Raw genomic sequence first — 23,633 nt, 5'->3', positions numbered from 1 at the left:
GTGTGCTCTTCAGATCTTTTATATGTTTTGGAAAGTTCTCGAGGCGTGCTATATAAGAACAAGTAATGAAAAATTAAAGGTTCCATTCAAAAAATTCAAAGTGACCTTGTCCTGTCCTTGACGACGCCACTCAGGATCAAATGTTATGATCTTATGCCCCCTCGAAGTCCGAAAACTTTTGTCTGAAACATTTTTTTGTAGCTTGCGTATTTTAGCAGATATTTGAATCTGTCGATTAAAATGATCCTGTATATATTACATGTATACAGTATACAGTATATAATATGAAATGTGATAAATAAAATATTTAATTATTATTAAATACCTTGCCACCGTCAATATATACAGCAACGCGCTCCTTAATAATCAATTCTTCATTTTCATTTGTATGAATCAATGGACCAATAAAAATTTGTCGTGTCATCGTGCTATATGTTCTATAGATGCTTATATCACTGAAACAATAATTGTTATATATATTATTATTCAGTTGCATAATTCAAGATATTTTAAAACCTTTATTTACATCTTTTGTCTGCAATTACTATTAAATTTATTTTATATTACAAACTATATTGTTCATGCGCGTACAAGGACCTCGGGGCAGGAAACTTGGATTTCAGTTACGCTTGATTTTTTGAATAAAGCTTTGCTTCCTTTAACTTTCACAATTTATTTACACTATTTACAACTATATACACTGTACACCGGTTCAGTTTCCTGAGCCGAATTCCCCACGTGGAAGCTAGCAACTTCGCGAAGGGAGTCGAAGCTTCGATTGGAGTTAGCGACTCCGGATTCTGCAAGCGACGGAACACCCTTTTGGTCGGCTTGAATCTCCGTAAGCGACGGAATATATACTCCGGTAGACAGGACGGGCTAGAGCGATCAGCGGTAGTGCACATGATCCTCAGCTGACACGGGCACGGATCAGTTGTTTTCGCTGACACTGGCCGTTCAGCAGACAGTCCCGATCAGTGAGCGCTCAGTGATTCTTTGTTACGATTGGTTTATTCACGTAGATCTAGCGAAATCACCATAAGCGCTCACTCATCTGCTTAGTCTGCTGAACGTGACTACTCACATTGGCTTGGATGTTTTCGGTTTACAAGTTGCGCGAGGCCAAGAACAGCATAAATCGCCGATTACGCTGTTATTGGCCTCGCGCAACTTGTAAACTGAAAACATCCAAGCCAATGTGAGTGGTCACGTTCAGCAGACTAAGCAGATGCTAAGCAGACTAAGCATATGTTATACTATATAAAATTATACAAACAACACTGTACGAAGATAAAGATTTTTTACTTGACAAATTACAAAACATTCTAAAATATTTGAAAATATTTTATATGTACATAAACAGTAGGAAAGCTTCTTATTTAACTTTCCTACCATTTACATATACTGATACTATATTACGTTCATCACCGGCGTATATAAATCTCTGAAAGTTCTCCTCAAGCGTGTATTCTTTGAAATTATCCAACAAGCTGTCTTTTGCGTCCATGTCAATTATGAGAGCATCGAATTGTTTGCCTGACTCCAAATTACCGACTTTGTCGTCAATTGAGAGTGCTAAACATAATATATTAATGCAAATTGTAAATTTTTATATATGGATATAAAGAGCATTCCTTGCCAATATATAACGACCAATTTTACCTTTGGCGCCTCCCAATGTTGCCATATGGAAGACTTCTTTGTAATTAAGCGGCGTATAATTGTCTCTCGTTAAAGATAGAGATTTTGATACTTGTAAAGCCGATCTCATCTCGTTCAACATACTGTAACTGGCTCCTCCAGAAACATCTAGCAAAAGACACATCTATCTTTAATATAAAGAACATTATGTTGTATATGATAATTAAATTAAATATTCAAAGTTTTGATATCAATAATTTCAATAGAAAGCCAATATATGTACAATAATAAGGAGAAAAGAGTCAAATCATAAAATTGCTATAAGGAGATTCTTGTGGCACCTGTTCCAAGTCCGACCTTGATACCGCTAGTCTTTAATCTCTGCACGTCGCAAAGGCCGTGTTTCAGATTTGAAGAGGGACAGTGAATTACAGCTGTTCCTCGTTCTTTGAGAAGAGTAAGCTCGCTGTTTTCGAGATAGATTCCGTGCGCTAAAATTGTCTGTAAAACAATTAGACACACACGTTACATATTACTCTAACATATTATCTCAGGGTAACTATATATTTCTATGCGAGAGAACAAGATGTCGGTTGTTTCAATAATATTTAATAGATTTTTATTAGATACGATGTCTGATACTTGATATGATATGATATCTGATATTTAATAGATTGACAAATTAATAAAATGAAAAATTTTACCTTACTAGTAAGAAGACCAGCAGAATCATACACAGCCGCATACGTAGGCTGGTCTGGATAAACTCGTTTCACTTCTATTACCTCGTCCTTATTTTCAGAGACATGAGTCTATAAAGAATAAAGAATACTTTGTATTTATATATAACACAGCATTAATTGTACATTGCGTGACATATATTACGCGAGTCGAATAAAATACCTGTATATGCAAGTCGTTCTCCTTGGCGATGTTTGCCAGCTGTCGCATTAAGTCCATGTCGCAGCTCAACGCGAATCTAGGCGTGATGATCGGCTTCACAAGTGGCTTCTGCAACAAGTTTTGGAGCAGTGTAATAATTTTTTGCGCTGCCTATCTAATAATTGAAGAGAGCTATTATCTTGTCGCGACGTCGCAGGCAATAAAATACGAGTTTGTATTTACCATATGGTCAATAGACTTTATGAAAGTCCGTGTGTTCTCAATTGACTCCTTGGTGCTTTCGTAATATCCATGGTCATGCGAAGTGTTCATGTTCACTTTCCCGATGAAAGCTCGTTGACCCAGCTTCGCAGTTTTTTTCGCAAGGATCTCAGACGCCTCGTTATATAAAGATGCAAAGTAGCACGCCGTTGTTGTACCCATTTCGATAGTCCGTTTCTGCAGTAACACATATACTGAACAATAACGAAAAAACTTATAAGAATGTCTGAAATAATTATATATTTTATGATGGTATTATTAAAATGGAATTGTTTTAAGTACCACAACTGCCTCAAACACTCGCTCTGCAAATTTTGTATTCTTATACCGTTTCTCCAGCGGATAGGTATAAATCTTCACCCAGTCTAAGACATGTCTTTTATAACTCAGTCCAAGATTCGGAAACTGGTTTGCATGAGTATGGCCATCGATAAATCCGGGCGTCATAAACTGTCCAAGTGATAAAACATTAACTTTATTATTTGCACAAAAGTCTGCGACAAAATCATTTATCCTCTCTTGATTTGTTGGTGGATCCTCCTCAACCTTAGTAATCTAGATATTACATAAAAGACAAGATGTTACTAATATATTTTTTTATTTTATCTCTATTATTTTAAATTTATATTTAAAATAATATTTTAAATTTATAATATTATTTTAAATTTATATTTAAAATAATAAAGATATTTTAAAATATTTAAAATAATTAAAATGACTCACCCTGTATATATTACATGTATACAGTATACAGTATATAATATGAAATGTAATAAATAAAATATTAAATTATTATTAAATACCTCGCCATCCTCAATAAATACAGCAACGTACTTCTTAATAATCAATTTTTCATTTTCATTTGTATGAATTAATGGACCAATAAAAACTTGTCGTTCCATCGTGCTATATGTTCTATAGATGCTTATATCACTGAAACAATAATTGTTATATATATTATTATTTAGTTGCATAATTCAAGATATTTTAAAATCTTTATTTACATCTTTTGCCTGCAATTATTATTAAATTTATTTTATATTACAAACTACATTGTTCATGCGCGCACAAGGACCTCGGAGCAGGAAACTTGGATTTCAGTTATGCTTGATTTTTTGAATAAAATTCTCTTTGCTTCCTTTAACTTTCACAATTTATTTACAAAACAAGAAATTGAAAGTAATAACATGGAAAAAAATATACTTATTTTTTTTAATAATCGATTAAAGTTCTCGAATCGAGAACTGTATAGCCAATAAAATTACTACTTTTCCGTAAAAGCTGCAAGTTGATTGACTACACAGTTCTCGGTCCAAGAACTTGGACAGATTTCTAGTATTGCGGACACATAAGGCTTTACACCTTTTCGCGAGCGGCGAGGTATGGTATAGATACACGATAGTTAGCGAGAACTCCGAACGCTAGTGTGTGCGTGAGCCGCCCTTGCGACTCGTATATATATCCGAGGTTTTCGAGAACATTCTCTCCCTTACGCATTTCCTACAAGGAAATTCGATCGTTCTTGAGAAGGTTCCCGAAGCCGCGCCGTGGTTTTTCAAGCAACTTGATTTTTACGTAGTCAACGTAAATAGTAAATACCCGTTTTAAGTCATTTAGGCTCGCTTTCATTGATCGCCGAAGGCGGCGGTTGCCACGGCGATTGAAAGCGCGCGAGAGAGCCGCGCAGCGTGCCCGACTGTACCCGCGGCAGCCACGAAGGAAAAAAAATTACGCGTTAGTGTCTTGGCTTACAGATAATGTATTACACTATTTACATGTGGCTTGCGTATGTACACGGCTTTCAGTGGACGTCGCGTTGCGACTGTTCGGGTTTCGGCACGAAGAATTCGCGGTTATCGCAAGGATTCGCAGCCAGTACCGAGAACTTGAATTCAGAACGCACGACACCGTCGTGGGTGATACTCGAGAAAAATAAGACCGGCGCAGGGTACAAAAACCGAGATTATATACTCCGGCAGACAGGACGGGCTAGAGCGATCAGCGGTAGTGCATGTGATCTTCAGCTGACACGGGCGCGGATAAGCTGTTTTCGCTGACACTGGCCGTTCAGCAGACAGTCCCGGTCAGTGAGCGCTCAGTGATTCTTTGTTACGATTGGTTTATTCACGCAGATCTAACGAAATCACCATAAGCGCTCACTCATCTGCTTAGCCTGCTAAACGTGACCACTCACATTGGATGTTTTCGGTTTACAAGTTGCGCGAGGCCAAGAACAGCGTAGCCGGCGATTTAGCGCGTGACTTAGAATTATCGCAAAATTGATCCTAGAAATGACCGCGATTCAATGCGCGACGTTATGAATTTGGAACAATTGTTAATATTGTAATTTTGATTTTAAAAAATTACAATATTAACAATTGTTCCAAATTCATAACGTCGCGCATTGAATCGCGGTCATTTCGAGGATCAATTTTGCGATAATTCTAAGTCACGCGCTAAATCGCCGGCTACGCTGTTCTTGGCCTCGCGCAACTTGTAAACCGAAAACATCCAAGCCAACGTGAGTGGTCACGTTCAGCAGACTAAGCAGATGCTAAGCAGACTAAGCATATATTATACTATATGAAATTATATAAACAACACTGTACGAAGATAAAGATTTTTTACACAAATTGTAAAACATTGTAAAAATATTTGAAAATATTTTATATGTAAACGGTAGGAAAGCATCTTATTTAACTTTCCTACCATTTACATATACTGATACTATATTACGTTCATCACCGGCGTATATAAATCTCTGAAAGTTCTCCTCAAGCGTGTATTCTTTGAAATTATCCAACAAGCTGTCTTTTGCGTTCAAGTCAATTATGAGAGCATCGAATTGTTTGCCTGGCGCCAAATTACCGACTTTGTCCTCAATTGAGAGTGCTAAACATAATATATTAATGCAAATTGTAAATTTTTATATATGGATATAAAGAGCATTCCTTGCAAATATATAACAATCAATTTTACCTTTGGCACCTCCCAATGTTGCCATATGGAAGACGTCTTTGTAACTAAGCGGCGTATAATTGTCTCTCGTTAAAGATAGACAATTTGATACTTGTAAAACCGATCTCATCTCGTTCAACATACTGTAACTGGCTCCACCAGAAACATCTAGCAAAAGACACATCTATCTTTAATATAAAGAATATTATGTTGTATATGATAATTAAATTAAATATTCAAAGTCTCGATATCAATAATTTCAATAGAAAGCCGATATATATACAATAATAAGGAGAAAAGAGTCAAATCATAAAATTGCTATAAGGAGATTCTTGTGGCACCTGTTCCAAGTCCGACCTTGATACCGTTAGTCTTTAGTCTCTGCACGTCGCAAAGGCCGCTTTTCAGATTTGTATTTGAAGAGGGACAGTGAATTACAGCTGTTCCTCGTTCTTTGATAATAGCAAGTTCGCTGTCTCCGAGATAAACTCCGTGCGCTAAAACTGTCTGTAAAACAATTAGACATACACGTTACATATTAGTCTAACATATTATCTCAGGATAACTATATATTTCTATGCGAGAGAACAAGATGTCGGTTGTTTCAATAATATTTAATAGATTTTTATTAGATACGATATCTGATACTTGATATGGTATCTAATATGATATCTATTTATAGTAGATTGACAGATTTAATAAATCAACAAAATGAAGTGTATTACCTTACTAGTAAGAAGACCAGCAGAATCATACACAGCTGCATACGAAGGCTGGTCTGGATAAGCTCGTTTCACTGCTATTATCTCGTCCTTATTTTCAGAGACATGAGTCTATAAAGAATAAAGAATACTTTGTATTTATATATAACACAGCATTAATTGTACATTGCTTGGCACATGTTACGCGAGTCGAATAAAATACCTGTATATGCAAGTCTCTCGCCTTGGCGATCTTTGCCAGCTCTCGCATTAATTCCATGTCGCAGCTCAACGCGAATCTAGGCGTGACGATCGGCTTCACAAGTGGATTCTGCAACAAGTTTGGAGCAGTGTAATAATTTTTTGCGCTGCCTATCTAATAATTGAAGAGAGCTATTATCTTGTCGCGACGTCGCAGGCAATAAAATACGAGTTTTGCATTTACCCCTATTTGCTCAATAGACTTTATGAAAGCCAGAGTGTTCTTAATTGACTTCTCGGTGCTTTCGCAATATCCATCGTCACGCGGAGCGTTCATGTTCACTTTCCCGATGAAAGCTCGTTGACCCAGCTTCGCAGTTTTTTCCGCGAGGATCACAGACGCCTCGGCATATAAAGATGCAAAGTAGCACGCCGTTGTTGTGCCCATTTCGATAGTCCGTTTCTGCAATAGCACATATACTGAACAATAACGAAAAAAAACTTATAAGAATGTCTGAAATAATTATATATTTTATGATGGTATTATTAGAATGGAATTGTTTTAAGTACCACAACTGCCTCAAACACTCGCTCTGCAAATTTTGTATCAATATACTGTCTCTCCAGCGGAAAGGTATAGGTCTCCAGCCAGTCTAAGAGATGTTTGCCATAACCCAGTCCAAGATTCGGAAACTGGACTGGATGAGTATGGCCGTCGATAAATCCGGGCGTCATAAACTGTCCAAGTGATAAAACATTAACTTCATTTGCACAAAAGTCTGCGACAAAATCATCTATCCTCTGTCGATTTGTTGATGGATTCTCCGCAACATTAATAATCTGGATATTACATAAGAGATAAGATGTTACTAATATATTTTTTTATTTTATCTCTATTATTTTAAATATAAATTACACATACACACATACATTTTATATATATATTACATGTATACAGTAAAAATATATATATAAAATGTGATAAATAAAATATTAAATACCTTGCCATCCTCAATAAATACAGCAACGTTCTTCTTAATAATCAATTCTTCATTTTCATTTGTATGAATCAATGGACCAATAAAAACTTGTCGTACCATCGTGTTATATGTTCTATAGATACTTATACCACTGAAACAATAATTGTTATATATATTATTATGCAGTTGCATAATTCAAGATATTTTAAAACCTTTATTTACATTTTTTGTCTGCAATTACCATTAAATTTATTTTATATTACAGACTACATATACATATATATAATAATTGATATATATATATTATTGTTAATATTGTAATTTTGATTTAGATTAATAAGATATAAATAACTATCACAAAATCTTCATAAAAATATATATTAATATATCGTTGTTTTTCGTTATCTTGTCATGTAAAATACAATGAACGAAAAAAATTTTCCTCTATGCAGGGTCTTACATCGTAAAATTCTCATAACTGTGAATAAAATATCACTCGGCAACGTTTCAACCGCGACTCCACTGTCGATTCGAGGCAAGCGTTATCATATCGATACGATCTACTTTTAATTGCTTTGTTATCGCGTCGCCGCCACATTTATTCGTTCGTTCGTTCAAGGATACGGCGATCCGCGATGTGGCCAAACAGCTGATCACAGCTCACAGCTGATCTGAGAGAAACATCCATCTGATCCATCTATGCAATGTTGGATTCACGTTTTTTTTTTTGTGAACTTCAACAAAATAAAAATGTTGACTGTGAAATGGTAAATTAACGAATTGAAAGTTAGTAAGCGAATTAATGCCGAAGAGAGTACGAATTAATAATGTAAAATGCCACGTGTTTGCGAAAAAAAATTTGTCACACGGTCGATAAATCTCCAGACTGGTAATTTCATGTCGATCGATTATCGACATTAGATTTAATGAACTGAAATAAATGTAGATAAAACAGAAGTTGATGTGATTTTAAACAAAATAATCGAAATATTTAGAATATATAATTATGTTATACGTATTATTTTTTTTACAGTTACAATTATAAATATGGACGATAAAAGTAAAATTATCAATAAAAACCGAATATTATTAATAGTTATAAATATATATATGTATATATATATATATATATTGTATGTACATATTTACAAAACATCAATTTATAATAATGATAAATCGAAAAATTAATATTATATGAGCAAAATTTTATTTTAACTATCACGCAAAGATTATCTATCTTTAATATTTCTTCTTTTTTAAAGTATATGAAAAAATACTAAATAAGTCGATAACTAGTTTCGCTAATATCTTTTTTGTAGTCTACTCAAAATTATTTTTAATTAGCTTTATCAATGTATGAGAGAGAGAGAGAGAAAGAGAGAGAGGGATGCTACTGTTTAGAGAAAACATCAAGAATTTCTGTATTAAATTATGTTTGATTCTTCCGATTTCTTTATTAATAATACTTATAAATACTTCGAAACGTTTAAAATAAACTTTCTTATATTTTTTATAATTTATTAATAATAAACGCAAATATTCCTGAATATTTTTTAACGTTAAATCTCGCAGTTCTCAAATGTATCATTAAAATTTCCCAACGAAGACACTGAAATTACTACTGATATTATGTTTCGGCTCTAAATTGTTTGCACAAGTTCTTTTATGCAAACAATTTAGAGCGCCATAGATAAACTGTTTCTTTTTATATCTCTGGTTTCTCATATTTCAGCCACGTCGAATTACGAGTGTCGGAAGCGAGAAATTTTTTTCCCTTACATTTTATATCGAAACAAATTAATTCTTGCGCACGCGAGTTTGATATTAAATTGATAAAATGTATCAAACATTTTTCTCATTTCAATTCTCTTCCATTAATAAATAAAATGTATCGTTCAATCGACATTTGTCCACTTGTTTAGTACAAATAAATATCGATCTAGAAAGATTTACATCTATTAATACACCGAACAAAAATACTATAGGATTTTACCGTAGTGTCCTACGCGAGTGATAAAAGACGAAAGAATTAATTTATTTATGTTTCATTAATTAAACATAACAGAATTTATATTTAAATTTGTCATTTCTGAAATCATGATACAAACGCAGTTGTAGTAAGAAACCGAAAACCTTAATCGCAGCACTCGCGGCTGCAGCGTGACCTCACTAGAAGGCGAGACGAGAACTCTGCAATTATTAATTTATTCAGCCTTTCCATAATTGACATATGTTACAATGTACACTTTTATAGTCTTGCTACTTATTTTACTGATACAGCTAATCGGACCGCGCAAGAAAGTCACATCGGGTTCCTTATCTGACCGTAACGGTCGAAAACGTATCCGATCAAACGTTTGTTTAACGGTTCATGGCAAATGTTTAACGACATGGCTTGAATCACGTAAAAGACGAAGCAGAAAATTAGAATACTCGACAGCATTATGTGCCACATTGATATTCGTCTTCTCTTCCGTCTTCTCGACTGGAAGGAGTTCGACGATCTCGCGCTGAAACAATAAATTACGTTAAGAGGCACGATCTTAAACAATATAGATAATGTAAGAAAGGAAATTAAATTACGAAGAAATCAATTACCTCGATCTCTCAGAATTAAGACTTTCGTTGTCAGAAACTTCGGGTGAGCTCTCCTCTTTTACGTTCGTCCAAACTTCGTTATCGATTATCGCACAATTTACTATACTTTGACTGTTGGAGTGATTCAGTCGTAACATGTTGTTATTTTCCTCCTTCGAGCTACGACGAGATTCCACTTGCTCGAAAATACCCCGCAATTCACTGATACTATTCGAACTTCTGTTAAAAAATAAAAAATCCAATGTAGTATATTGTAGATTCTATATTTTTTAAAAATAAATATATATCTAATAGCTACTTAAAGATATTTAATGTCTTAAGCATTACAGCTCGTAAGATCTAGATTTAAGTATAAATATAATAAAGATATTACTAACTCGGTTCGATCCAGTTTTTCGATGTCCCACTTCGGGGATTCGGAGCTGAAAGACGGTCTCCTGAGAGTCATGCGTCCAGAAACGGAGTTTCGCTGCCTCACGGCGTCCTGTACGGAGCACAAAGCGAAAAATATGTAGGCGATATAAAGAGTAAAAAGAAGGAGTAAATAAGCAATCGTTATGCGCGTCATTGTGTTAGTGCAGAATGTAAAAAAAAAAGAACCCTGAAATATACCAAGCTGTGAAAGCAAAGCTAAAACAAGACGAATTGCCTTTGTGACATCCTGTGTGCTGCCCATCGGCCGAGACATTGTGGCCACGCTGGCTCTTCTCCTAGCCATCTAGAAAGAAAAATGGACGAAAAAAAAACCGTACCGATTAATCGACAGAACGAAGATAAGAAAAAAAAAATGAAAGTGCAAGCTGTGAGCTGCGCGTCAAAAAATTCCTGTGGAAATTGTGCGAATGTGCAAGAGTACGACGACAACGAAGTGACGAAAAAAAGTGCGAACCGAGATACGAGATGGATATCTAATCGTGCGTGATGAAAAAATTGGCAAAAGGAAGCTATGAACATGAAATCTTTCAGTAATTTCGAACCATCATACGATTATTGGCGGGTGTACCGCTCCTGTATCTGATGCGGGGCAGTTCATCGTTGAGCTCGCCGGAGTTCTCCTCTATCACTATGTTGTTCTCTACCAGGATCCGTCTGGAAACGAACAGCGTGCGCTATCACCGATACTATCTCGTCGTTTTAAAAACGGCAGAAGGGAGGGAGGGAGGGAGAGGGAGAGAACTTCACATCGAGAACTATTCGCAAAATGTCCCATCAAGAATACTTATCCCGAAATTATTCGATTATTGATTGATCGGAAAACAAGTCTTTTAAAGCCTTTTACTTACGACAGAAAAACCGAAGATGAGAATATTACATTTTCAAGGCAACGTCAAAACTCAAAATACGAATTGGACGACGAACACAATTGGGCGATTAGGGGAGGGGTGATAACTCTGACCCTCACTTGGTCTCGGCGACATTGGCGAACAGCTTCTCGCACCGGGACTGCAGCAAGTGGAGATACTTGTCCGCCAGCAGAACCGCCCGGGAGACTCTACGCTCCTGCTGCACGGCGCCCAGGGTCTCGGCCGCGCAGGACACCCTGTGCGCGCAACGCACGATCATGTCCAACTGATGCCTGACCCGCTCCACCCGCTCCACGGATTCTCTGTCCGTGCATAGTGGCGCGAGTTCCTGACGTTACGCAAAATTCAATCCCTTCAACGAACCATGGGAGAAACGACTACTAGCTAACTAACTGGCAAACGCCCCGCGGGCGGCAATTTAGAACGCGTTTTAACACAATTTAGCCGAAAAAAAAGAAAAAAAAAACGATTGCTCAAAGAAGAATCGATAAGCGACGAGATATTTTCGTGATTTCGCTTGCCTGAATGTCTTGCTGCATCTTCCGCACCTCGTAGGAGAGGTTTCTCTCGGATTGATCGCGTTGCCGAATCGACATCGCCGTCCTTCGCGGCAGAGTCAATCTGTCTATGCTGAGGCACAACGAGAACGCTGTGTACTTCTTCTACAACAGAAGCAGTGTCATACGTTTGTAATTACACGCTGAAACATCTCGTGATTTTTCGGGACTTGGGACGTGCTTATTTTTACCTGCAATTCGAGCTCGCTTGGATTCTCCCTGGAAAATAAACATTGTTTGACGATTAATTAAATTTTATCGATTAAAATTTTGTACGCTACATCAAGTTCCCTATTCACCTGATCTCTAATTCAGAGTCCGATAAATTGGCTATCCCAGATTCCTGCGGACAAATTTCCGCGAGACTCGGGAAGACTACCCTGCATTGACTGTCATGCGGAACCGACGGCGCATTTTTGCACTGGCACTCCGATCGACCGAGGTTTTCGCCCTCCGAGTATGATCTTTTCGTACTTAAAGGAAACTGTAAGTAAGAAAGTGACATTTTTTTGTTTAAATAAACAATAAAAGGAGAGCAACAGGAGAATTCGATGACCGCCGTTCGCAGAGTCTCTCGCGAAATTGGCGAACGTCCGCTGGAAATTATATCTCTCGGTATCTGATGACTTTCAAGAATGACGGAAGAGAATTGCACGCGACTGCGTTGTTGACCGCTGCTGATTAACAATCCCTGCATATGCAAGATTGAGGGAAGTTCGTAACGATAAGAACAGTTAACTCGGCACAGATCGCACTTCCAGTGGTAATATGACCTTCGTTCCGTACCGTATTGCACGCGTTATCGCATCACGTTCGGATAAACATTATCGGGAAAAGAATGAGAATGCGAGAAGAATGCGAGAGAATTGCAGCTTAATCGGAGCTTGTAATTGAGTAGGATAGGCTAAATATAATAACGGCAGACTCGAGAAGAAAAGATAGGTGGGTGAACTCGATTATGATTCGGTTAAAAGAGACTAGATTATTATCATATTCTTTTTCCTCTGAATGATCAATTACTGCCTTACGGGAATACACTGACGAGCGGAGAGAGAATACCGGCCGAGAATTTCGGCGGCCTTCTCTCCTCGTGTTTTCACTAATATCTGTCGAACGTTTACGTGGCAAAATCCAAGGCAAATATTATTTCTCATATCAAACGAGATAGACCCGCCGGATGCAGAAGGGGCACGTGCGCGTTGCGACGCTACCGCACTTCAATATAATATTTATAACTTCGCGGCATTCCGGCGGAATTTCGCGTGTCGGGCGATCTCGTAGAGGAAAAAAAGGGTGCAATGCCATCGTTGATTAACGAACGGTCGATATGGCATATGCGAATGCTCCATATTATTGCGAAGTGACTGCGGATCCGTATTCGTTCCTCGTGATTGAATTTCTACACGGAATTTTTTTTTAAATTTACCCTGCAAATCATGTTAATTATGGGACAATATAGTATTTAGGCAAATTTTACTGTGCATTACAATAAGATTTCGCAGTAAAATTTATTGTAGTGCACAGTAAAATTTACCTAAATACTATATTTTCTCACAATTAACATGATTTTCAGGGTAAATTTTAAAAGAAAATTCTCTCCGTGTATGTGCACAATAGAGGAATAAATATCTGACGTTACATAAAATCTGCGTAAGACAGCTAAATGAGCTATAATGATACTTATCGGGGAAAAACGTGTGTAATTTTCTTCCTGTGCATCTACAGTGAAATAACAGGCCGTAAGTAGCCGATTAATTTGGCGCAGTGATGACGAAGAGAGATCGCGAAACTCACGATGCTTTAATCGGTCGGCAGTGGGAAACGTGTGAAAATTGTCACGACGTAACTTATAAGGTAAAAACTCGCGATCAACCTTGCCCGTCGGGATTTATCGCCGCAGATTTGTCGGACGGCAATTTACTGTACTAGTAAAAATCGGTATAAATGAACGAGAAAAACAAGAAAGGCCTTGCCGCGTCTCGCCGTCGGCGAATAAAAAGAAGCGAAATGACAGAGGCTGAGATCGATTCCGCAAAGTATGTGTGTACGTTACGTACGAGACAGATAAACGCAGAAAATAAACGCGATTAAATGTAAATCGTAGCCGGAACACCGTCACGCGGCGATGTTTCCACAGCAAATATCGATTGACTCGATCGTAAATTTCCGATAGGAGAGGGATTTATTAGCCGAGAGCTGACAAATTGCGGTAGGAAAGACGTTGCGCTGCGGCTGACCGACGACAAATTAATTAGCGTTGCCGCGCTGAAAGAACGAGCTGAAAGAAATTGCTTTGAAATATGTGCGACTGTCCCGTGGCTATTTTAGACGGCGGCGTTAAACGAAGTGCATTACTATCGTTTATTTACTATTCACATGTAAAACGCGGGCACAAAGGAAGAGAGAGAGAGAGAGAGAGAGAGAGAGAGAGAGAGAGAGAGAGAGAGAGAGAGAATACCATTTTCGAACGAGTAAATTATCGCGAGGTGATAAGTCAACTTCCGTCTTTGCGAGCTAAAAGGTGAAAGAAAAACCGCTAGTAAAAATCGCGTAATTGCCTTTAACGCGTTTCACGAATATTGAAACGCCTCTCGTCTATGTTTCATCGTAAGGTGCTGTAAAACCTGTTTATGCAGTCAATCGGTACACGTTTCGATGTATCATCACATTTAATAATAAAATGAACAATATCGCATTAATTGAATAAAAAAAAATCGTATAACCAGTTTTTCTAGCGAATCTCGCGGTAAATCCGTTTCCACGAAATCTATTTATTTTGTGCACGTGCGCATTAAAATGCTGTCTTTCTTATCGAAGAGAGACATCCAGACAGATATTTAATGAAGCTTCAAGGTCACTTATTCTCTATCGCGAATAACTAAGAGACTCGCGTACATTAATTGCTGGATTGTAACACGAGCCAAGCGATAGCGGTCTAGCGATAGACCGCGTGTCAGATAATTGCGACATTCCATATGAGTAATTAGTGCCAATTGACCGCGGATTTGTCGCTGATCGTTCCCTGTAAAGCGGCGGTAATATTGCCGATCTCAATTGCGCGAGTCTCGGCCGACCGTGATCGAAAAGCGTTCGCGTTGTTGAGGCCCCGTGTCTCTGTTCGAAGCGCGGAGCTCAATTGCCTTCGCGCGTGTGAGCAGCAGCCGATTGTGCGGCCGTCAAGCGTGCTCAAGTTACACGCACCGCGAATACGCTCCATTCAATTTAATCGAATCCGACAGCCCCGCGCGGAACAAATCGCTCCTTAATCTTACCACGTGCGAGATGATGTCCCCACCGTCGGGTGAGGTGTGCCTCGAACTTAATTTATACGTCGCGTCTCGCTCTGTGTACCAACCTGCTGTATCTCTCCTTTCGTCTCCACCTGGTTCTTTCCTTCGCGCGCTTTTTCACCGCTCTGCTCCGCGTTCTCGCACGGCACCACTTTCGCAGAGACCGACGTTTCGATCGACGGGGATGACACGACATTGACGGCGGCCTTGCCGATCCCATTCGCGATCGCTCTCTCGTCGATGCCGCCGCATCGATCACCGGATCCCGCTGTCGGCTCGCGCTCGTCGCTGCCTGAAACGGCGGCCAAACTGTCCTCGCGACTCGACATTTGGCTATCGACTGACCGTTCGATTCGCGACAGACTCTCGCCGCCGACTCTTCGCACGCACGACTGGGAGTGGGGATCCTCTGAATCCACGATCTTCGCTGAATCTGCGGGAGAAAACGAAATCGATGATCTAACGAGACAGCCTGAGAGAAATTTCCACGATATCACCTCCCGAGACGGATGTGAGAAGTCGACGGTAATCAAATGGGATTAATATCGCACTTTGATACGCGCGATAAATTTTTTTCCTATCGTATCATTAAATTAATACGAATTCATAAGCGTGATATATTACATTAAATTCCACGTATCCCAGCCTTAATTGACATCGGTTATCTAACAAGAATTAATTAAGATTATCGAGATTCAGTAAAAAAATACTCACCATCTTGATCTCGCGGAAGCAGGCAGCAATTTGGCACTGAATGTGCCTGCGAAACGTTCGTGTCCAAATACGATGTAGACCCGAATACCACACTCTTCGTCTTCCTTTTGTCTGTAATTAAAGATGAATGCACGGGAGCGTCGTGATCTTTCTCGTGTCCGTTCGCGGGATACGAAGAAGAATTCGAAATATCCAATTCGGTGGAAATCATCGGAATGGGAGAAGCACAGGAAGCGTTGGCGGTTCTGTCTAATTCGTTTCTGGCTTCCTGCGGAAATTTCAAACGCGTGGGCGCCAAATGGACCTTTCTGGGTATCGACTGTTCGATCGGTGGCTCGTCGTCCAGCAGGCTGTCCTGGAATTGCTTCCCCGGCGTGGAGTTCGCGGAATCGCTGTCGCTCTTCTCGTTGCGGTAAACGTGGTTAAACGTATATTTCACATCGGCGTTGATACTTCGATCGCCCGTTGTGGTAAACCTGTCGATCTGCGCGGGCGAGCCGTCCGGATTGCCCGACGACTGTCTCACTTCCAGACTGGATCCCGGATGATCCTCGCGCGGATTCTGCACCTCCACCACGTCGAACGAGCGGCAGTAGACCGAGATCTTTCTGCGGAGGTTCGTGGTGCTCGCGCCGCTCGCTCCCGGCACTTGGAAACTCCCGGCACTCGCCTCTTCCTCGTCCGACGCAGCCGACGCCTTCGAATCCGTTTGGAGGACGCTCGATGTCTTTGACATCTCGTTCGATTGATCCTCCTCCTGGGAATCCCCTCGAGTCCGGGCGGGATTTTCCCGATCGGAAACGTCGCGTGCTTCCGCGGCGAGCGGCGCGGATTTCTCGTCGCGATCTTCCTGCGTTGGACCGTCTCCTCGCGCGAGCGGAGCAGCAGTAGCGATGGTATTCGCTTCGGGACTCTGACAACCGAATGTTGGGCACTTCGAGTCTTCCGCAGTTAGCGAGGGCAACGTGTGTATCGATCGGTATCTATTGAACAAAATAATTATTGAATTATTAGCAATCTGGTTTCCAATTAACACACTTGTATGCTGTTCGACATGCTCACGACGCCAGACATTTCGCGGTCACGTTCCCCCTTTTTCTTACTATCACGACACTTCGCAGCAAATTAAATTCAAACCGTTGCATATTTTACAAATAACTTGCGCAACTCGACCTTGAATTCCCGGATAGCGGGCGGTCTTTGTGATCGACAAGAGCGCCGAGGGTGCTCTCGATGATGTCGTGTAATTCTTCGATGATGGGTTCTATGATGCGGAATCGACTTTGAGCGCCCGGTGTGCACGTCTTTACAACTCTCGAGAACGAGTCATCGTCTTCGTTATTCACGCAGTGCGAAGAAACTATCGAGACCCGCAGACCCGCCTCCGCTTTCGGCCGGCTAGAAGTGATTATACAGCAAAGAGAGGTTGAAGAACACGGCAAGCTGAGTAAACGCCGCGGGCGTAATTAACGCATTGTGCAACTTTAGCGCGGCTATTATAAATTAGAATTTACAAAGTTGACTATATTTAACTTGGATATAAACAATTATAGACAATGTGTTTTTCGCGCGATAACGGGCGATAACTGTTTAAATGTCAGCAATAGCCGGCGGCGAAACGCAAATTCATGCATAACGTGAGTCTGTTAAAAATTAATGACCTTGAAACTTCGGCATATGGAAGCAAATCAAGCTAAACACATTCGAGATATTCATCCTTGTTCTCCCTGTCCTAACGCTTACGTAACATAACATTAAGAAAAAAATTGGTTACGTATAATATATGTATAGCGGTTACGAAAATTAGCAAAAAACGTTTCTGCATGATTAAAAGCGGAAGTTTGTATTCACGAAAATATAGTTGTCTTATCTGTCGTCGCCAAAACTTCACCTGCAAATGACGTCAATATCAATATATATTCAATAACAATATATATTCAAGATGTAATATTCATTCTCTTTGTTTTCTCTGCGTGACGCCTGATAAAATTTGAGAAAAAAAAAAGTAATTGTCCAATATGCGGCGGTCGCGGGAGCCAGCGAGAACTTTTATTTTAAAGCAGAAACCAACGCAAAATAATTAACTCATTCGCCTCCCTGTATTCTCGCCCGCAAAGGCTGAGGTCAATCTCGACGACATAAACAATTTCGTGCGGATTACACAGGCGACTAATTAGAACTGCGCGCGTGGTGCATGTGCGCATATAGATTTAGCGCGGTGATCAAGCCATTAAGGCAGCAAATCAAACTGTCCTTGTCGCGCGCGCCCGCGCGCTTAACGTCTGCGTTACATCAATGCTATCTGCGCGTGTATCTTATTGTTAAGCACGCACGTGTCGTGTAATTAATTATTCTATTGGTTCCCCATCATGTTAATTCCGACTTCGCGTAACCGACGTAACCGTTGACAATTTTATGTTGTATCCCCCCGATTTTCTCGAAGAACTTATTCTAAACTCTTGCCCGCAATACTTTGCGTTAACGATTAACGAGAGGTCGGGAGATCGCTCTAAAAATCGCTACCGAACAAGAGATCAATCTCGTGTCGCGCGACAGGTTTCTTTGTGCCGAAAATAGATTTCCAGTTGAATGGGAGAGACGTACGTAGGAATGTGATCCTTTCGGGTCTCGTTCTCGTAAACGCCGCTCTCGAGGTACCGACACGCGCGACGGGAAGGTCCGGAGCGCACTGATTGCACCCGCCCGGTGAACCGGAGTTTTCCCTAGCGGTGCTGACGTCTCTCTTCTCCTGTAGCCGGACGGAGGTGATCTCCGGATTGCATATTTCGAGAGATCTCTATATAACGATCGCGCTAATCGACCGCGGAAGAGAGACGCATGACAATGTATTTCCCCGTGGACAGCCGCGCTCTATTCTTAGTTGAAGGAAAAAAAAAGAGTAATAAACGTTTAAGAACGTTTAAGAACGTTTAAGAACTGAGAATATTCCTTCCATCCATGTATCCATATGTAACACGCGTCGAGTCCAGTCCTCGGTAAGTCCCGTTGTCGTCTCGCGGAATATATTTTTCCTCTCTCTCTCGCGTGGAAGAAAAATTCCATTTACGATAGAAATCTCTGTAATTTCAGCGCATGTGTAATAGCTTCCAATAAACAAGCGCGTTTAAACGTATACGCGAGTTCGAAACGCAAGGCCACTTCGAGCGAGAAAACGTACGTCGGGATTAAATTTCGACCCTCAGCAACGCTCTCGAGTTATCAAATTAGGAGGGAACCCAGGCGCGCAAGTAGATTCGGCTGGTAAACATTTTTGTCGGGATGCGCGAAATGGAAATCATGATTTAAGGCGAGATTCAGGGCAGCCCGGTTATTTTTACCGGTGTGGAGTGTCATTCGCGCGGGTGCTGTCATATATATATATATATATATATGCAAGTAGCGCAGCAACGCGGCACCGCTATTTTTATGGAAAACCCTGAAGACGCCGCGCCCGCTACGCCTGACCTTGGTCCAGATATTCGTATCGAATGGTCATTCGCATCGGAAATCAAAAGCGATATTTCTCCCGTTTATGCGACGTTTATATTGCCCCAAGATTATGGCGTATCTGTAATCGGAACGGCGCGGATTCGGCCTTTCGGTACAAAGATCAACTCTCCGCACGCGAGGTCTCCGCTTGCCCACGTAAAAAAAAAAAAAAAGGTATAGGAATCGTTCGATATAATGGGCTTGCTCTTCCGGGAATTAATCATCTTCACTTCGGTCTACGGACTACGCGCCGGCGAGCGTGTAAGGCGCACACAGGCGCCGCGCAAGTGTTTCGCGCCGTTGTGTCATGCGAACGCGTGTCAACTTACATTGCGTGCGTCGCCAACAGATCCCGGAAACTCCGGACGCCAAATTGATCCAAACTGCTGGCGATCTGCGCGTCCGCCGGCTCGGCTCGAAGCTGCGTGCTCGAATCCTGCCTCGTGCTCCACCTCGTGATCTCTTCTGTCGCCTGCGAAGATGCAATTCATCGATTCGAATAAATAAGAGGAAGAACGGAGTCGAGGAGGAAAAAAAAAAAGGAAAAGAAAGAGCCGCGAATGTCTTCGAATGAAAATCGACGAGACGTGCATGTCTTGCTTTGTCATGAAAATCGGCATTCACCGGGAACGCGGTCAACCGACTATGGTATTATAATGTCGTCGTAGGTACGCGCGTGTCAAGGCGATTGTTCAAGAATGCCTTATCAACATCGCGATGACGCGTTCGCGGTGAAAGAAAAAAAAAAATCCTCGAAATAAAAATAAGCCCACGACTAACCATATTCAGTAGAAGGGATGCTTTGTGTTTCAATACGTTGACATTAAAAGTTCTTGCATCCGTCTCACGCGGGTTAACGTGAGGTAAGTCGACGGCGGAGCCTCGCACCGTAACGAAAAACTGTACAACTCTGAAAAATCAATCGCAAACAAAACGTAAAGCAAGCTCGACGAGAGAGATCGCACGGAGGACGATTAATAGAGGAAAGTAAAAGAAAGTAATTAAATCGATATGACTTTTCTAGTTGCTCCGATATCGTAAACATCGCGTCGTCGTATTCTCTCAGTTCCTCCTCGAGTTCTTGCGTGTCGTTTCTGTTGCACTCAGCTGTAAAACCCTGAAATACGTAGAATATAATTTACAAAAAATTTTAGTTTCCATTAAAAATGTTCACGTTTTAATTGTTACTACATATTCGCGCATTCGAAAAAAAAAAACATTTAATCAAAATGAACGTTTTTCACTCACTAAAGCTTTCAATTCCGTGTACAATGAATCTTGCTCCGGCACTTTTATCGATTTACAAGGTGTGCTGGCGGAGCAGAATCCATCTATGTCCAAAACTGGCGACATCGAGAGCTGTAAATAAATCGCGCCGATTATACCGCGAGAAATATTTTTACACATTACATTTCTATAACATTAGCTAATAGTTTACCATTTCCCCGAGTGAAGAACACGCGTTAAAGGCCGACAACGACTGCAGCTCCACATTTTCGTCCGTGAGCAGACGATTCTTTTCACGCAGATTCTGCAATACACGTTTGTCGCTGTTAGCATTATAATTCGCGGCTGTTAGGTATCGCTATGCATCTCGGGCAGTGCTCAAACTTACGCGAATCGTGTACTCGTAGCTCTCCTTCATACTAAGACTAGTGTCCTCGAGTTCGGTTATCGTGATTTTTAATTGGCTACAATTGCTTTCCTTTTCGTCAAATTCCTCCTGCATTTTGGCGATCCGTCTCAAACAGTCCATTTTCTCTTTAATGACTTTTTCCAGTTCTTCTTTTAGAGACGGTATAGCCTGTACCTATTTAATTGCACGCGCGAAAACGGAACGTAAAATTTAATTTAAAAATTCAAAAATTCATAAAATTTAAAAATTCAACGTTGAAAAAGATTCTTTGTTAATTAAATATTTATATTCCAACATCTATTCAAAATCTCGAATATCTGAGAAATTATACTCGAATATTAGTTACGGAAAATTGTGCAGCGAAATATGAAGTGAAAATTTAATATTTGTTTCGATTATATCCGAAAAAATGTGGATCGTTATAAATCTATTTATCGGGGTCCGAACGGAAACTATAAGCAACTCTCTATAAAATATAAGAAGCAATTAGTTTTACCTCAATCTCCGCAGCTTCCAATTGCTTCGACAAATTCTCATGCTCTTTTGTGTATCTTTGAAGCGCCGAGGCCATCGTTTTTTCTTTCTTGAACAACTCGTTTAACTGATCTCTCTGCTCGTCGTTCTCCTTTTCGAGTTGCTGACATCTCTGAGCGTAATGCTTTCTGCATCGATAAAAAAACGCATAACGTTGCATAAGCATAAATGTCATAAGAATACATTAATACAAATCGATTTTTTTAAATTTATTTTCGCGAACACAGTTGGAACATTTGGACGCCAAAAAGTAAATCATACGCACAGCTGTCTCTCGACGATGCTGTGTTGTTGTTTGAGTTTGTCGATTGATCTTTCGTGCCGCTCGAGCTCGTCGCGAAGGACATTGTTCTCCTCGCAGAGCTCTCGAAATTTCACATTTCGGAGCTCCAATTCCACGATATCATTAGCCACCTCCATGGTTTTCATCGAAGAGTCTGCGTCGCTCGCGAGGCTGCGGCAATTAGCATACGTCACGTTATGTGTGTTGTAATTGTCAGTCGTTGTATTTAGAATTAGAGAAAAACAGTTATTATTAAATAACATAACACGCACATCGTACATTCTCGGTGTCGTAAATTTGCCTTTACATACAGTGTAGTATATTTATTTAATGCGCATCAAAAGAGCTATCAGGAGAACTGAATGTTTGACTCATGTCGAGTAATTTATCAAAATGCCAATTAAAACCGACGATAGAACATTAAAAAAAAAATGTATCTTCATGTACCAAGTTCAAGTTCAATAAATAGAAAAAAAAACGGACGTAATTGGATGCGCATTTAATAACATGTGAGCATTTTTTTGCCAAAGAAATTCATATCAAAATAATTCGTCTGTTATCCACACACACATGTATTAAATTCATTATGTAATATCTATTATATCATAATCTTATGTGGCTCAGCGTTTACCGAACGTCCCACTTACTTCTTGTACCGAGACATCGGATCACAAATCATAATCTGTCAAGTCGACGTCACGATGCAGGATCGAATGCGCCTATCGCTATCACAAACGCGCCAGCATCGTACAGATTTAACTCGTGAACTCTTCGACTTTGCAATTAACGTTCGCAATTAAACAATTTAATCGGGCCGAATGCATTCAACAATTCGCGAGAACGGGAAGGGGGGATCCACACGAGCGGAGGACACGTAATTACAGAAATAAATCGGCCGATTTCCCCTGTAATTTATCGTCGCGAGCACGGTCGCGTTCGCGGCGCGTTAACGAGATACACCAGGTATGACCACAAGCGGGCTAAGGCGGGCAGCGACTGAACGCACCACACGCGAATTGCATAAGAGATATCGCATGCCGATTTCCAGCTGCCACAATATTCGCCCGTCACACACACACCGCGCAGAATAACACCTGCATGCGTGTCGCTTATTCGACTCTATCGGGATTCGACGGCGACGACGGCGAGAAATCGGCGGTGCTCCGGGGACTCGGGGAACACTTTCAGGCTTATCCGCGAGAAGATATACGCATACGCACATACATGAATACATGCGCACGGAAACGCTCTTGACGAGGTAAACACTTTCCATCAATTCGTCGGACGTTGTTTCGCCTCGCGCTCATGTCGATCGTATCGGATTAAGGGGATACACCACCTTGACCGCTTAAAAATCAATCGGTAACTTTGGGAATTTTTTTAGGAAAACAATAAAAGTAACAAAAAATTCGTTTTAAGGTTTTAATAATACAAGTCTTTAGAAGTAAAAAATATTTTTTTATTTATTTTTTTAACAAAATGGCGACGCTGAAGCCAATTTACTAAACGTCGTTTTGTCAAATCGGCGTTGCGGGGATCTACCATTCGATTGAACCTGGAGCAAAAAACCAAAATTTTTTAAA

General features: G+C 40.2%; 4 protein-coding genes across 17 annotated transcripts in view; all 4 read right to left on the bottom strand.

Moving 5' to 3' along the window:
* LOC105453501 (guanine deaminase-like) overlaps positions 1–868 on the bottom strand; it is a 3,472-nt gene extending 2,604 nt beyond the window's left edge. The window contains exons 1-2 of one of the 6 annotated variants that reach the window (XM_011695522.1): positions 527–868; positions 326–455 (exon numbers count right to left, since the gene is read on the bottom strand). In XM_011695522.1, the coding sequence (XP_011693824.1) occupies positions 326–424 (99 nt within the window). In that variant the 5' untranslated portion in view covers positions 425–455; positions 527–868. The remainder of the gene's footprint in view (positions 1–325; positions 456–526) is intronic. The other 5 variants (XM_011695517.1, XM_011695519.1, XM_011695520.1 and 2 more) reach the window with 5 other exon arrangements.
* Positions 869–1,283: 415 nt separating this feature from the next.
* On the bottom strand, positions 1,284–4,986 carry LOC105453503 (guanine deaminase-like). Its single transcript, XM_011695523.1, has 9 exons — positions 4,581–4,986; positions 3,609–3,738; positions 3,088–3,360; positions 2,767–2,982; positions 2,545–2,652; positions 2,346–2,453; positions 1,983–2,142; positions 1,663–1,809; positions 1,284–1,575 (listed from the first exon to the last, which is right to left on the bottom strand). The coding sequence occupies exons 2-9, from the start codon at positions 3,705–3,707 to the stop codon at positions 1,376–1,378; spliced, it is 1,311 nt and encodes a 436-aa protein (XP_011693825.1). The 5' UTR covers positions 3,708–3,738; positions 4,581–4,986; the 3' UTR covers positions 1,284–1,375.
* Positions 4,987–5,406: 420 nt separating this feature from the next.
* LOC105453504 (guanine deaminase-like) lies at positions 5,407–8,501 on the bottom strand. The gene is made up of 9 exons (XM_011695524.1): positions 8,106–8,501; positions 7,667–7,796; positions 7,236–7,505; positions 6,910–7,128; positions 6,688–6,795; positions 6,489–6,596; positions 6,105–6,270; positions 5,785–5,931; positions 5,407–5,697 (listed from the first exon to the last, which is right to left on the bottom strand). The coding sequence occupies exons 2-9, from the start codon at positions 7,763–7,765 to the stop codon at positions 5,498–5,500; spliced, it is 1,317 nt and encodes a 438-aa protein (XP_011693826.1). The 5' UTR covers positions 7,766–7,796; positions 8,106–8,501; the 3' UTR covers positions 5,407–5,497.
* Positions 8,502–9,831: 1,330 nt separating this feature from the next.
* LOC105453499 overlaps positions 9,832–23,633 on the bottom strand; it is an 18,768-nt gene continuing 4,966 nt past the window's right edge. For 5 of the 9 annotated variants that reach the window (XM_011695507.1, XM_011695508.1, XM_011695509.1 and 2 more), the window contains 20 exons: positions 22,033–22,221; positions 21,730–21,895; positions 21,213–21,407; positions 21,036–21,128; positions 20,846–20,956; positions 20,614–20,714; positions 20,378–20,507; positions 19,927–20,069; positions 17,282–17,506; positions 16,109–17,091; positions 15,460–15,827; positions 12,404–12,588; positions 12,296–12,323; positions 12,069–12,209; positions 11,646–11,875; positions 11,221–11,332; positions 10,893–10,961; positions 10,621–10,727; positions 10,244–10,462; positions 9,832–10,155 (listed from right to left, as the gene is read on the bottom strand). In XM_011695507.1, the coding sequence (XP_011693809.1) occupies positions 9,948–10,155; positions 10,244–10,462; positions 10,621–10,727; positions 10,893–10,961; positions 11,221–11,332; positions 11,646–11,875; positions 12,069–12,209; positions 12,296–12,323; positions 12,404–12,588; positions 15,460–15,827; positions 16,109–17,091; positions 17,282–17,506; positions 19,927–20,069; positions 20,378–20,507; positions 20,614–20,714; positions 20,846–20,956; positions 21,036–21,128; positions 21,213–21,407; positions 21,730–21,895; positions 22,033–22,221 (4,003 nt within the window). In that variant the 3' untranslated portion in view covers positions 9,832–9,947. Of the gene's footprint in view, positions 10,156–10,243; positions 10,463–10,620; positions 10,728–10,892; positions 10,962–11,220; positions 11,333–11,645; positions 11,876–12,068; positions 12,210–12,295; positions 12,324–12,403; positions 12,589–15,459; positions 15,828–16,108; positions 17,092–17,281; positions 17,507–19,926; positions 20,070–20,377; positions 20,508–20,613; positions 20,715–20,845; positions 20,957–21,035; positions 21,129–21,212; positions 21,408–21,729; positions 21,896–22,032; positions 22,222–23,633 lie in introns of those variants that run through there. The other 4 variants (XM_011695510.1, XM_011695512.1, XM_011695515.1 and 1 more) reach the window with 4 other exon arrangements.

This window comes from Wasmannia auropunctata, unplaced genomic scaffold, assembly GCF_000956235.1.
Source record: "Wasmannia auropunctata unplaced genomic scaffold, wasmannia.A_1.0 LD335999.1, whole genome shotgun sequence".
NCBI lineage: Eukaryota > Metazoa > Arthropoda > Insecta > Hymenoptera > Formicidae > Wasmannia > Wasmannia auropunctata.
The sequence above is the reverse complement of the archived record's forward strand: the minus strand, read 5'-3'. Positions and strand labels throughout refer to the sequence as shown.

Excerpts from the sequence above, each read along its gene's own strand:
- LOC105453503 (XM_011695523.1), bottom strand. The coding sequence starts at position 3,707 with ATGGAACGACAAGTTTTTATTGGTCCATTAATTCATACAAATGAAAAT. Across the intron at positions 2,143-2,345 it reads CTGGTCTTCTTACTAGTAAG|ACAATTTTAGCGCACGGAAT; the intron begins GTAAAATTTTTC and ends ATTGTTTTACAG. Across the intron at positions 1,810-1,982 it reads CAAGGTCGGACTTGGAACAG|ATGTTTCTGGAGGAGCCAGT; the intron begins GTGCCACAAGAA and ends GTCTTTTGCTAG.
- LOC105453504 (XM_011695524.1), bottom strand. The coding sequence starts at position 7,765 with ATGGTACGACAAGTTTTTATTGGTCCATTGATTCATACAAATGAAAAT. Across the intron at positions 7,129-7,235 it reads GAGTGTTTGAGGCAGTTGTG|AAACGGACTATCGAAATGGG; the intron begins GTACTTAAAACA and ends GTGCTATTGCAG. Across the intron at positions 5,698-5,784 it reads AACATTGGGAGGTGCCAAAG|CACTCTCAATTGAGGACAAA; the intron begins GTAAAATTGATT and ends TATTATGTTTAG.